The 14,889-nt window shown below is 32.4% G+C and overlaps 1 protein-coding gene and 1 non-coding gene across 3 annotated transcripts; both read left to right on the top strand.

Annotated features, from left to right (window-relative positions):
* Positions 1-4,618: 4,618 nt before the first annotated feature.
* LOC118052896 (uncharacterized) lies at positions 4,619-9,206 on the top strand. 2 transcript variants are annotated; one of them, XM_035063987.2, is made up of 4 exons: positions 4,619-4,775; positions 5,041-5,125; positions 5,222-5,629; positions 8,348-9,206. In XM_035063987.2, exons 1-4 carry the CDS (start codon positions 4,764-4,766, stop codon positions 8,872-8,874), a joined length of 1,032 nt encoding a protein of 343 aa, XP_034919878.2. In that variant the 5' UTR covers positions 4,619-4,763; the 3' UTR covers positions 8,875-9,206. The 2 variants fall into 2 exon arrangements, with proteins under 2 accessions (XP_034919878.2, XP_034919875.1); XM_035063984.2 differs by lacking the exons at positions 4,619-4,775; positions 5,041-5,125; positions 5,222-5,629 and adding exons at positions 7,492-7,623; positions 7,888-7,972 and having other exon boundaries at positions 8,069-9,206.
* A 4,631-nt stretch (positions 9,207-13,837) lies between these two features.
* LOC118052903 (uncharacterized) lies at positions 13,838-14,609 on the top strand. The gene is made up of 3 exons (XR_012170235.1): positions 13,838-13,959; positions 14,226-14,313; positions 14,427-14,609. It is a non-coding gene; the product is annotated as an uncharacterized protein (transcript).
* The last annotated feature ends 280 nt before the right edge of the window (positions 14,610-14,889 follow it).

Raw genomic sequence — 14,889 nt, 5'->3', positions numbered from 1 at the left:
TTGTGCAATTCACAATGAAAAATATGGGATTCCTATTCTCTCACGTTTTATATAAATGTTCTATGGGTTAGAAGGTTTATCATGTCAATTTATAGATCATTGGATCAATTCAGATGTATCATAAAATAATATTGTTTTTGTTAAAAAAGTTAGAAAGGATATATCAATTGAATAAATTTTTTTAAAAATCCAAGTAATTTACCAAGTTGAGGTAAATCAAGTCAACCACTCCAATTAAATATAAAACTTGGTTGGAGTTAGATTTTATATCTACTATGATTATATAATTAGATTCTTAATGATTATATATATATATATATATATATATATATATATATTTGTTGGTGTAAATAATTCTACTAGAATGAAAGAATATAATCAGATTTATTTACATTAAATATGATTTTTTTTGTATTTATTGGTATAAATAAGTCTATTACAAATAATTCTCAATTTATTTAATTGAATGAATAAATAATTTTTTTTATTTATAATCATATTTTTTTACATTAAAAAATATAATGAAAAAACATGTTTATTCATTTTTTTTTCCTACTAGAAAGAATAATATTTGATCCAAAGCAAAGCAATATGTGTCGCTTGCACCCTGTTTTAGCCTCTGGGCTTCTAGGCAGTCGTGGTATAGCCATGTAAGTTAAGACGCCCTGTAAAACATGGGCTAAGCTCAATATTAATGAAACCCAGTTTGTCATTCAGAAACCATAGATAATGGACTCATGACCTATAGAGTAGAGGCTCAAATTTCAAATTAGATTCATGTGATTATTACGTTACCTTCTTATAGACATAAATATTAATTTTAATTTTTTTTACTTAAAACTATATTAAAATAAAAAATATATTTTTATTTTTTAAAATTTATTCTCGATACTAGTATATAAAAACAATAAAAAAAACATATATTATTGTTATTTATTTTTGGGCCCCACATGCTGGAGATGGAGTGCATACCTTTTGAACCATATACAGAAGTTTAGTTCGTGATTGTTGAAAAATTGATAAAAGCAGAGAAGAAAAAAAATGTTTGGATAAAAAAATCCCAAAGAGATGAATATCTAAAATATTATTGAGAATAATTTATTATTATTCGATGTTAATGTTTAGATAAAGAAATCCCAAGTGATTAATATCCAAAATATATTTTTAGGAATAATAAGTCATCACATATCCTTGAAAGAAGTTTTGATTATAATTGAGAACATTCAATTCTCCACGGTTTACGAGCCGTAAGAATATAAAATACTAAGGCAAAAATAGGCTTTTAAAGCGCTTCAAATTTCTTTAGATTTTTAATTTTTTTTCTTTTTCTTATGATTTACGAGTCACGAACACTTGAAATACTAAGGGAAAAATGAGCTTTTAAAGCAAATTAAATCTTCTTAGATTTCTATCTTACATATCTTTTAATTCAAAGATTATAAATTTATTTCAAATCAAATACAGATTTTAAGAGATCCGTATCAATTTTTCTTGGAACTCTGTAAATATATTTAAAGGTATGATTTATATTCGCCAAGGATTATTGCTCTTTGTGAGGTTGTGACATATATATATATATATATATATATATATATATATATATATATATATATATATATATTTTAAAAAAATAAATTTTTTTAAAAAAAATGCAGTTGAACGCAAATTCAAACGATTAGTCAAACCTACCTCGGTTTTCAAGGTTGGCACTCATGGACGCAACTTCTGGGCCCACAATTTGTTAACTTTCTTCTTTATGTCCACACATAGGGATGAGGAGATAGCCATCCCTCATGTATCCTAGCAGTTTTGAGGTTCCAGTGGTGAGATAAAACAATGAGCTACTTGCTTTACGACTTGGGTTTCTAATTTCTCATTTTTCATTTTCATGGTAAAATAATAAATACAATAATTCATGTTTCCTATGCGTCTTCAAGTTTGTAAACGTTACCAAGCTTCGCTGTCAGAAATTTAGGTCATGCATGATCTATCATTGTCCTTGGCGATAAGAACTCTCCCTTGAATTTATCACAGAATCATGCATTTAATTGAGCAGTTCCCTTCCAATTTATAGATCATTGGGTCAATTCAGATATATCATAAAATTTATATTTATATGCGCCCTGTAAAACATGGGCTAAGCTCAATACTAATGAAACCCAGCTTGTCATTCAGAAAGCATAGATAATGGACTCATGACACGTAGAGTAGAGGCACAAATTTTAAATTAGATTCATGTGATTATTACGTTCCCTTCTTATGAAATTTTGACGTAAATATTACTTTTAAAAAATATTTTTTACTAAAACTGTATTAAAATAAAATATATAATTTTTATTTTTAAGATTTATTTCTTGATATTAGTATTTGAAAACAATAAAAAATATACATTGTTGTTATTTATTTTTGGACCTCACGTGCTGAAGATGGAATGTATCTCTTTTAAACCATATCCAGGAGTTTAGTTTTTGATTGTTGAAAAATTAACAAAAATAGACAAAAAAAAAAAAGAGAGAGAAGCAGGGATTGCCTTTCGGTCTTTCCTCCCTACAAATAAAATCTACAGAACAAGGGAGAAGAGAGTACAGGAACCAGTAGATAGAGAGGGATGAAGACGTAGAAGAAAAAAAAGAGACGAACGCAAACACAAAGTAGAAGGAAAATGGCTGAAATAGATGAACATAGACAGATTAGCCATGATGCCTTTCACTTCGCTGCAGCTTCTTTGTTTCTGCCTCTAGGTTTGTCATTCCCAACATTTGCATGAATCCTAGTGCATTTGTTTCTGTTTAAGTGAAATTTAATTCACTTGACAGTGATCAGCCAAGGCACGCCTGAGGAAACTCACACATGCCTTTTTGTCCAACCAGGTCACTAATTTGCGCCAGTGATCGGCTAGGCCTACTGGGTTCAACCCAGCCACATGAAAGAAAATGTGTTTTAGCATGGATTTCTTAAACAAAAAAAAATTTTCTTGCATTCTGGATCTTACAACATATTTGTAAAACTCAAAAGGGTGTTGTATAATATTCCAAAAAAAATACAAAAATCTTATTTTTTGAGAAATTAATGTATTATTCATAGTTAATATTTGGATAAAAAAAATCCCAAAAGGGTAAATACCCAAAATATTATTGGAACTAACTTGTTATTATTTGATGTTAATGTTTAGATAAAAAAATCCCAAATGGTTACTATCCAAAATATTTTCCTAGGAATAATAAGTCATCACACATCCTTGAAAAAAACCTTGATTATAATTGAGGACATTTCAAATTTTTTTGACTCCACGGTTTACGAGCTGTGAGAGTATGAAACACTAAGAAAAAAATAGGCTTTTAAAGCACCCTGAATTTCTTTAGATTTCTAAATGTTTTTCCCTTTTCCTTGTGATTTACGAGTCGCGAACACTTGAAATACTAAGAGAAAAATGAACTTTTAAAGCAAATTGAATCTCCTTAGATTTCTATATTACATATCTTTTAATTCAGAGGTTATCAATTTATTTTAAATCAAACACAAATTTTAAAAGATCTGCATCGGTTCTTCTTGGGACTCTGTAGACATATCTAAATACATGATCTATATTGGCTAAGGGTTCTTACTTTTAGACTTTGAACTCAAGCCCATTCATCATAGCAAACCTTTCATAGGAAAATTGATTAGAGAACACCAACATGATAGCAAGACAAACCAAATACCAAATAACTTACTTTAAGTAGGGCTTATTAGGGGTGCTAATACTTTCTCTTTACACAATTAGTCAATTTCCTTAGAATTTCTAAAAAAATCAGTTAGGTTTTCTAGTAATTATAATACTAGATGATGATTTTTTTTTTTACAAAATAAAGACCTCGACATGAAATCTCTGCTCCTGGGGAGGGTTGCCATGATATCGAGCTCGTGCGAGGTTGTGATAGTATGGGTGTGTGTATAAAAATTAAAAAATTAAAATTTTTTAAAAATTGCAGTTGAACGCAATTTCAAACGATTAGTTAAACCTGCCTCGGCTTTCAAGGTTGGCACTCATGGACGCAACTTCTGGGCCCACAATTTGTTAACTTTCTTCTTTATGTCCACACATAGGGATGAGGAGATAGCCATCCCTCATGTATCCTAGCAGTTTTGAGGTTCCAGTGGTGAGATAAAACAATGAGCTACTTGCTTTACGACTTGGGTTTCTAATTTCTCATTTTTCTTTCATGGTAAAATAATAAATACAATAATTCATGTTCCTATGCGTCTTCAATTTTTTTTTTTTCAGGAAACAACAATCAAACGCCGGCTAAATTCTTTTACACATGAGATACGGAAATATTAATTGAAGATTTTTAATTTTTTATGGTGAATTTTTGGGGACACGTGTACGGTTGTCATGGGGGTTGCATGGCTCATTTATTGACATGACTAAACTAATGCACCGTGGGATGCACTACAACCTTCGAAATGATTAACAAAATTGAAGGTGAGATGTGTCCATCAAAGCCAGCACATGCATATGCAGGATCGGAGGGTTAGCAATTAAAAATGCAACGACAATATTACGTCAAGATCCACACCCAACCCCACGTGTTCTCTTCTTATTGGCCTCTAGATGCACGGTAATCAAACTATGTCCTCACACTTTACTACTTAAGTTGTGATCAGTCTTCATTTTATAAGCCTCTTTTTTGTATCCCAATCTCCCTCTCACCCTCTGGTCCGTTCCTTCGCTCTGCTCTTCTATCATCTCATCAGGTCCAGATCAAAGCTTCGACAAAACCATGGCTGAAAAGGTATGTGCATGGATGGATGTGGGGATTTTGATATATTTCCTTCTTCTTCTTTTCTTGGTTTCGATTTATCTTTTATTTAGCCCATTCATGTGGTTTTTTCTTCTTTTTATGTGGTGTGGTCATTGTTTTTGGCCCTATGGACCTCATCTTCTTTTTGATTATCTTTACTGATCAATATCCTTCCATGTCAGAAAGTGTTCCAGTTCTTTCAATATTCTTCATGGCTTAGAAATTATGTCCTTGTTTTTATGTGCTCATATTGCAGAAAATCACAATAATGGTGATCAAGGTTGACCTTGAATGTGAGAAATGCCACAAGAAAATCAAGAAAGTACTCTGTAGAATCCCTCGTGAGTGCCTTTTTCTCCATGTATAATAACTTGGTTTGAGCTGTTTTAAGATGAAAGGAAAGTGGCTAAGTTGTTTTTGTGGATTGTGAACAAGAGAAATTCAGAACCAGATATATGACACGAAGGCAGGCTTAGTGACCATCACTGTGGTATGTTGCAGTCCTGAAAAGATCAAGGAAAAGATAATCTGTAAGGGAGGTGAAGCTGTCAAGAGCATTGAGATCAAGGTTCCAGAGAAACCCAAAGCACCAGAGAAACCCAAAGAACCGGAGAAGCCGAAAGAACCTGAGAAGCCTAAGCAACCAGAGAAGCCGAAAGAACCGGAGAAGCCGAAAGAACCTGAGAAGCCCAAGCAACCAGAGAAGCCCAAAGAACCGGAGAAACCCAAAGAACCGGAGAAACCCAAAGAACCGGAGAAGCCTAAAGCGCTTCTTGTTGAACCACCAAAACCCAAAGAACCGGCCCCAAACCCGGCTCCAAACCCGGCACCACCACCACCACCACCTAAAGCTCCGGAACCGGTCCACCCAAGGACATGTTGTGCTGAATGCTACCATGGGATTAGTGGGGGCCCATGTTACCATGACTATGGTGGGCCAGCACCCCCAAGTTATGAAGCTTATGGAAGGCCAGTGTATGATAATTGGGGCGGCGGCGGCTGTGGTTGCCAAAGAAGCGGTTACTATGTGTGTAGATGTGAATATGTCTGTGAAGATAATCCCTCGTCATGCTCAATCATGTGAAAGCATCCAGAATGTCGATATTGCCTTAAGCCGATTTCCACCAAAAATCACTGGATTTGGACAGTAGTATCGTGTCGATATGATCAAATCAAACAATAGCATTACTCATGCTCATGTCATAACCTTGTCTAGCTAGTCAGTTTTGGCTGCATATTGGGTCTTCTTCCTTCGTTATAGAGATTTTATGTGATACAATAAGGTTGGTGATGTGGGAACAATATTTTATTACAGGTTTACAAGAGATGTTAAGATTTTTAATAAATTAATAAAAGGGATTTTAAAGCTTCCATAATCATTGCTATTTATATATATAGTGATGGTGCATCCCAGCATCTCCTTTCCATTCACTTTCCATTTGCTTTCTTTAATTTCTGACAGTAACTGGTCGATGGTTTTTGTTTTTGAGCTTCGCTGTCAGAAATTTGGTCATGCACGATCCATCTAGATAATGGAATGTGGACTGTCGTGATTCCATCATTGTACTTGGCGATATGAATTCTACCATGAATGAGCAGTTCCTTTCCTTAATTCTCTTGATTTGTTGATATGAGATTTATGTAAAGTTGCCGACTACGAAATTTATATGAGTTGCTCTCTAAACACTAACATTATTGAAAATATATTAAAATAAAATATATAATTTTTATTTTTCAAAATTCATTCTTATACCAATATATCAAAACAATCAAATATATATATATATATATATATAAAATTGAGATTTTTAAAAAATACAGTTGACCGTAATTTCAAACGATTAGTTAAACCTGCCACCGCTTTCAAAGTTGGCACTCATGGAATCAACTTCTGGGCCCACAATTTGTTATCTTTCTTCTTTATGTCCACACATAGGGATGAGGAGATAGCCATCCCTAATTTCTTAACGACTTGGGTTTCTAATTTCTGGTTTTCATATCATTATAATTATACAGATTTTTGTCGTTTGGATTATATGAAGTATTCCATGGTGATGATAGGAATTAGTAATAATTTATTAATTATTTTATAAGATGTACTTTTTTTTAAAATATAAATACAAGAGAGAGTAATACAAATATCTCAACATATTAATTATTTTTTTTCTTATTATCGTTAAAATCATGTGTTGTTAGTGTAGAACGGAGGATAAAAATAAGAATATAAAATAAAATTGTTTTTGTAATAATTTTAAAAAAATTTATATACTTTCAAAAATAATAAATATAATAATTCAAGTTTTCTATGTTTTTATCAGGAAACAACAATCAAACACCGGCTAAATTCTTTTAACATGAGATATGGAAATATTTATTGAAGATTTTTATTTTTTTATGGGGAATTTTTTGGGACACGTGTAAGGTTGTCATGGGGTTTGCATGGCTCGTTTATGACATGACTATACTATGCACTGTAGGATGCACTACAACCTTCGAAATGATTAACAAAATTGAAGGTGAGACGTGTCCATAAAAGCCAGCACATGCACATGCACATGCAGGTTCGGAGGGTCAGCAATAAAAAAATAAAACGACAATATGACGTCAAGCTCAACACCCAACCCCACGTGTTCTCTTCTTATTGCCCTCTAGATGCACGGTATTTAAGACATGGTCTCACACTTCTACTACATAAGTTGTGATCAATCTTAATTTTATAAGCGTCTTTTTTGTGTCTCAAATCTCCCTCTCACCCTCTGGTCGGTTCCTTCACTCTGCTCTCAATTCTATCATCTTATCAGGTTCAGATCAAAGCTTAGACAAAACCATGGCTGAAAAGGTATGTGCATGGATGGATGTGGAGATTTTGATATATTTTCCTTCTTCTATTGGTTTAGATTTATCTTTTATTATTTAGCCCATTCATCTGGGTTTTTCTTCTTTTTATGTGGTGGTCATTGTCTTTGGCCCTATGGAGTATGGACCTCATCTTCTTGTTAATCATCTTTACTGATCAATATCCTTCCATGTCAGAAAGTGTTCCGGTCCTTTCAATATTCTTCATGGCTTAGAATGTCCTTTTTTTTATGTGCTCCTATTGCAGAAAGTCACAATAATGGTGATCAAGGTTGACCTTGAATGTGAGAAATGCCACAAGAAAATCAAGAAAGTACTGTGTAGAATCCCTCGTGAGTGCCTCTTTCTCCATGTATCATAATTTAGTTTGAGCTGTTTTAAGATGAAAGGAAAGTGGCTAAGTTGTTTTTGTGGATTGTGAACAAGAGAAATTCAGAACCAGATATATGACAAGAAGGCAGGCACAGTGACCATCACTGTGGTATGTTGCAGTCCTGGAAAGATCAAGGAAAAGATAATCTGTAAGGGAGGTGAAGCTGTCCAGTGCATTGAGATCAAGGTTCCAGAGAAACCCAAAGAGCCACCAGCTAAACCTAAAGAACCAGAGAAGCCAAAAGAACCTGAGAAGCCTAAGCAACCGGAGAATCCCAAAGAACCGGAGAAGCCCAAAGAACCAGAGAAACCCAAAGAACCAGAGAAACCGGCACCACCACCTAAAGCTCCGGAACCAGTCCACCCAAGGACATGTTGTGCTGAATGCTACCATGGGATTAGTGGAGGCCCGTGTTATCATGACTTTAGGAGGCCAGCACCCGCCCCAATCCCAGCTCCAAACCCGGCACCACCACCGCCTAAAGCTCCAGAACCAGTCCACCCAAGGACATGTTGTGCTGAATGCTACCATGGGATTAGTGGAGGCCCGTGTTATCATGACTTTAGGAGGCCAGCACCCGCCCTAATCCCAGCTCCAAACCCGGCACCACCACTACCTAAAGCTCCGGAACCAGTCCACCCAAGGACATGTTGTGCTGAATGCTACCATGGGATTAGTGGAGGCCCATGTTATCAAGACTATGGTAGGCCAGCACCTCCATGTTATGAAGGTTATGGAAGGCCAGTGTTTGATAGTTGGTCTGGCGGCGGCGGCGGCTGCGGTTGCCAAAGAAGCGGTTACTATGTGTGCAGATGTGAATATGTCTGTGAAGATAATCCCCCGTCATGCACAATCATGTGAAAGCATCAAGAATGTCGATATTGCCTTAAGCCGATTTCCACCAAAAATCACTGGGTTTGGATAGTAGTATTGTGTCGATATGATCAAATTAAACAATAAATAGCATTACTTATGCTCATGTCATAACCTTGTCTAGCTAGCTCTAGTTGTCTATGTTGAAATGTTGGGGTCAGTTTTGGCTGCATTTTGGGTCTTCTTCCTTCGTGATAAAGATTTTATGTGATACATTAAGGTTGGTGATGTGGGAACAACATTTTATTACAAGATTTGTTAAGATTTTTAATATATTAATATAAGGGATCTTAAAGCTTCCATAATCATTGCTATTTGTATAGCGATAGTGCATCTCAACATCTCCTTAATTTGCCTTCAATTTCTATTTGCTCTCTTTAATATCTGACATTAACTGATTGATGGGTTTTGTTAGTAAACGTTATCAAGTTTCGAGTCCTCAAGGGGTGTAGCGTGATGGCAAAGGGCTTGAGATCTGCACAACAAGTCTTGAGTTCGAATCAGGACATGTACTTTTTGTAAGAGCCTGGAACAGCCGGGGTTTTACTCACTTATCTGAGTCTATAAAATACACTTTCCGGAGAGTGGAATTTCCTCGAATTCAAAAAAAAAAAAGAAAAAAGTTATCAAGCTTCGCTGTCAGAAGTTTAGGTCATGCATGATCCATCTAGATAATGGAATGTGGACTGTCATGATATCCCATCATTGTACCATGAATGAGCAAAATCATTGAATTGAGCAGTTCCCTTCCTTCTCGTGATTTGTTGATATATGAGATTATGTAAAGTTGTCGACTACGAAATTTATATTAGTTGCTCTCTAAACACTATTATTATTGATTAAAAGATTGAAATTCTTGTGCAATTCACAATGAAAAATTTGGGATTCCTATTCTCTCACGTTTTATATAAATGTTTAGTGGTCAGATCTGATTTAGAATCGGAAATGTTAGTTTGTTATATAATATTATTTTGGTTATAAAATAATATTATTTTGGTTTAAAAAACTTAAATAATATTATTTTTAATAAAAATTTAAAACAATCCGAGTAATTGACCAACCTGAGTCTCATTATCTTAGATAATCAATTAAATATCTATTCTAATTAAAAATAAAATTTGGTTCGAGTTAGGTTTTAAATTAATTATCATTATATATACTACAATCGACATAAATTTACTAAGTTATTATCATTTTTATATAAATTAAAATAATACCAATTATTTTTTTAATTTAAAGATATATACATAAAAAAACATGACAAATGCAAAAGCACTTGTACCAAAATAAGTGGCGTAAAAAGAAAAAGAAATTTTAACGTGGTTTTTACCATCAGAAAAATGTACTTTTCTAACTAATAAAGGGAGATTGACGTGACAAAGGATGCCCTTATCTTATTTCACCAAAAAAAAAAAAAAACAATGATATTAATTTATTTGCTTTTATAACCAGTCTCGACACAGAAATTGAGCTTTGTAGCCCATTGGAGCCACCAAACTTTATGAATGATGTTGATTTTGACTTAATCTTTTTTTTTTTTTTTAATGGCACTCTCATCTACTTTAGTTTACTTGAATATCTACTCATGCTAGCTTTATATGTAAAAAAAAAGTAAGATGTTTGATCATTTTACAGTACATGGTACGAGAAAGTGAATTTCACTCTTTTTCTTTTTTAAAGTATTTTTTAATTTTTATATTTGAAAAAAACATTAGATTAATGTTTTTAAATGTTTTTTTTATAGTTTTAATATGCTGATATTATTTTTTTTAAAAAAATATTTTTTTAATTAAAAAATACTCTTAAAACATATTATATGGTAGGTGGCAGTCATCATTGAAATACAATGAAATGATAAAATCAATAGAAATTTAAAGGGATTAAGGCCCGTCTCATGAACTTGCCTACCAGTAGCTTTGAGTGGAAGGAAGCTTCGCCCATACCTAAATGACTTTATTTTGTGCTTTCAACTTTTGGAAACCCTAGCTACCATGCCAACCACCTACTTATCGTCTTGGTTAAGCCTTACATAAGCATGGAATTTCAACATAGTTGCTTGTATCTTTCATGGCTCAAATAATCTTTCAATGGCCGATGACGAACACAAATTATTATAAAATTTGTCCCTATGTATCTTAAACAAGAATTAACAGTATAATCTCCGTCTTTCCCCCATTCCCAAATCAACCTGTCTTCTTTCAATCGATGAATAGCTGCAAGATTAAGATCAGACATTAAGCTTTGAACCATCAGGGTCTCACTAGCTTTGAGGGGCCTTCTCCATATATGATTATTATAATAATAATTTGTATCTTTCGTGCTAAAATGCATGCCACTGATATTTTTTTATTTTTTAAAAAATTATTTTTGACATCAGCACATCAAAATAATTTTAAAACACTAAAGACATATTAATTTAAAGTTAATAAAAAAATAAAAAAAAATTAAATATTTTTAAAAACACTTTTAAAATATAGAAATAAATAATTGCATCCATGGATCTTAAAAATGCCAGCCATTGAAATCCTTTGAGTACAGCTTATAAGAGTGTGTAGCCAAAACCGTTGTCGGCAGACCTGGCTACGAGCTTTGACTAGCCATTGGGAACACAAATATTGACCAATCTTGAAGAACATGGTTTCGTGGAGGAGCCTCATGGCTTATGCCATATGGTCATGATTTTTAATTATTTTCAACAAAAAAGAAAAACTTTATACATTTTGTTTGCCAATGAGGGCTTCACAGAACATTGATTATTGAGAGAAATTACTTTATTTAAAGTGAAAGGAATATTGTCATGATGATCAGAATCGGTAAATATATGACACGTTTGGGAGTTTAGCTTTTATTGTTTTTTAAATTATTTTTTATTTAAAAATATATCAAAATAATAATATTATTTATTTTTTAAAAATTATTTTTGATAATAATACATCAAAATAATTTAAAAAAACTAAAAAATATATTAATTTGAAATAAATAAAAAAATATAATTTTTTTTAAAATAAAAATAAACAGCGATAAAATCATTAAAAGGTTACCTCTTTCTGCGTCAAGCCTTTTGGATCTCCAATAAATCATCTTGTCCTTGAACTCACCAATACTTTGAGTTGAAGGAAGCAACAGTACTAATCTTTTCCCACATGGATTGCTTCGCTCTGTTCTTTTCATTGCTACGAAGCAAGCTACCACCTTTTCCCTCTTTAAGTAAACCGACTTTTTTTTTAAAAGAAAATTTTCTTTAGCAACCACGCTTTAGATTTCGTTGTGACGTAGTGTAATTGAAAATGTTTTTGAACTTATTATAATTTTAAAAGTTATTTAATTTTTCAGTGCTTAAATTTGCTTTTCATCTTAAATAATGGTGAAAACTTGAATTTAAAAGGCTATAATTTATAGATTTTTTTAAATCAAAACATGCTACAAAAAACAATCACATACTTATGTTTTATTTGGTGACATAGTTCAATCAGCTTTTCAAAGTTTTTTTTTTTAATTTTTTTTATTTAATGGTTTTATGAATACTTTTCAATAAATTTAATGTGTTTGTTAGCATAAAAAAATAAAATTAAAAAATTATTTTAATATATTTTTAATTTAAAAATATTTTTAAAAAAACCATTTATCTCATTATCAAACATAAACTTAAGCTCACATACGAGGATTCTTGTGCACTATTTACAGTTTCAACATGGTCCAAAATCGACATAAAAATAGTATGCATGTTCCATAAACCCCAGGTGGTCAACTTTTCAAGCATGAGCAAGAATTGTCAATGTCATCTCTGTCAAATATTTCAAACTCGATCAATGTTTATCTTGTTTGACGAACTTTCTTATTATTATTTGATTTCATTTAAAAGATAAAATTAAAAATTATAAGAGATTGGGTTAGAAATGTTTAATATTATTATTAATCTTATAAATATTATTATTGTCATTGTTATTAATATAATTATTAATAATTTTTTTAAAAAATATTATTACTATTAAAAAAAAACCATAAATTTTATTTGAAGAGTAAAATTAAAGATTATTATTGTTGTCGTCGTCGTCGTCGTTATTCTTATTATTATTGTGATTATTAATGTTATTCTTATTTTTAATGTTATTATTTTTATCATTATTAAATTTGAAAAAAAAATTATTGCTATTAAAAAATCATAAATTTGATTTAAAGAGATTAAAAACTATAAGAACTTGGGTCAGACAAGTTTATTATTATTATTATTAGTTGTGGCTCCAAATCCAAGTTTATAATCATTAGTAGTATTTTTATTATTCTTATTGTTATTAATATTGTTATAATTATATATGATCATTAATAATTTTTTTTTAAATATTTTTACTATAAAAAAGACCATAAATTTAATTTCAAGGGATAAAAAATTATAAGAACTTGGACGAGACAAGTTTAATATTAAAAATATTATTATTTATATTAAAAATATTACTATTTGTATTATAATTAATATTATAAATATTATTTTTGAATAAAGTATTACAGTAAGAGTGAAGACTTTTAAATCTAGTTTTATATATAGACCTTTAAATCTAATTTTGTAAATAAATCTAACATTCTTGAATATTAATATTTTTTATGTTGAAAAAAGAAAAACAATTACTCCACAACATTGCACGGGACACCCACAGACCCACTACGGATGCCATGTGCTGGGTGGGGGCGTGCATGGAGCACAATTGAACATCACCACATTAGTAATTTTTTTATATATAAATGTCACTATCAATTTCTGTAACCCTGCGGCTATCCTCAGCTTAACCTTTGAATTGATTAACAAAATAGAAGGTGAGCTGCGCACATCAAAACCATCTCTTGCTGATGAAAGAATAATTGTGGGGTCAGCAGCGACGATGTTTATGACGGCTGCATCAAGTTTCCACTCCCAAGTCAACATTTCCCATCTTATTGGACAATTAAATTAAAGCCTCACATGTCTCAGATGTATTTATCTTAATTAAATTAACCCCCTCCCCCCACCTCTATATATATACTCTCAATATTTCCATCGTCTCATCAGATCAAAGCATACACAAAACCATGGTGGAAACGGTATGTTATATATATACTTGTGTGTGTTAATTTATCTTTTAATGCATCCTCTTTGGCCTTTTTCTTCTTTTTACGTGGATGTCCTATATATGTACAAGTTCTTGATATATAATCTCTACAGCGGATTCTTCCACGTCAGAACATGTTTTGAGTTCTTCCAATCTTTCTGTTTATAAATTTATCGTGAGATTTTCTTTGTTTTTCTATTGGGATTAATCATGGTGAGGTCCTATATGAAATGCATGCACTAACTAGTACTGTTACAGCAAGTCACAACGATGGTGATCGAGGTGGTTGACCTTGGATGCGAAAAATGCCACAAGAAAATCAAGAAAGTACTGTGTGCTATTCCTCGTGAGTCTTTTTTTTTTTCCTCTCTAAAAACAGTTCTAGGTTTGATTTGTTTTTATTACCAAAGGAAGTGACTAAGTTTTGTGGATTTGATGATGTTAATTAACGAACAAGAGAAATCCAGAACCAGACATATGACAAGAAGGAAAACACAGTGACAATCACTGTGGTGTGTTGCTGTCCTGAAAAGATCAAGAAAAAAATATACTGCAAAGGAGGTGAAGCTGTCAAGTGCATTGAGATCAAGCTGCCTCCACCTCCACCTCCACCTCCACCTCCTCCACCTCCACCTCCTCCACCTCCACCACCACCACCACCACCACCACCACCATGCACATGCTGTGAAAAATGCTGCCGAGGCCCATATTGTCATCACTTTTGTATGCCAACAGTACCTCCATATTGTTATGTACCTTGTAGAAGGTCAGAGTGTGATCTATGGGGAGATGGTTGTTGTAGTTGCCGAAGTAGAGGTTACTATGTGTGCAGAAGTTTATATGTTTACGAAGAGTACTATCCCCCGACATGCAAAAGCATGTAAAGGGAAATCAAGTTAAGAAGACCGATGATTTGAGTCAT

The sequence above is a fragment of the Populus alba genome, chromosome 6, assembly GCF_005239225.2.
Source record: "Populus alba chromosome 6, ASM523922v2, whole genome shotgun sequence".
Taxonomy (NCBI): Eukaryota; Viridiplantae; Streptophyta; class Magnoliopsida; order Malpighiales; family Salicaceae; genus Populus; species Populus alba.
The sequence above is the reverse complement of the archived record's forward strand: the minus strand, read 5'-3'. Positions and strand labels throughout refer to the sequence as shown.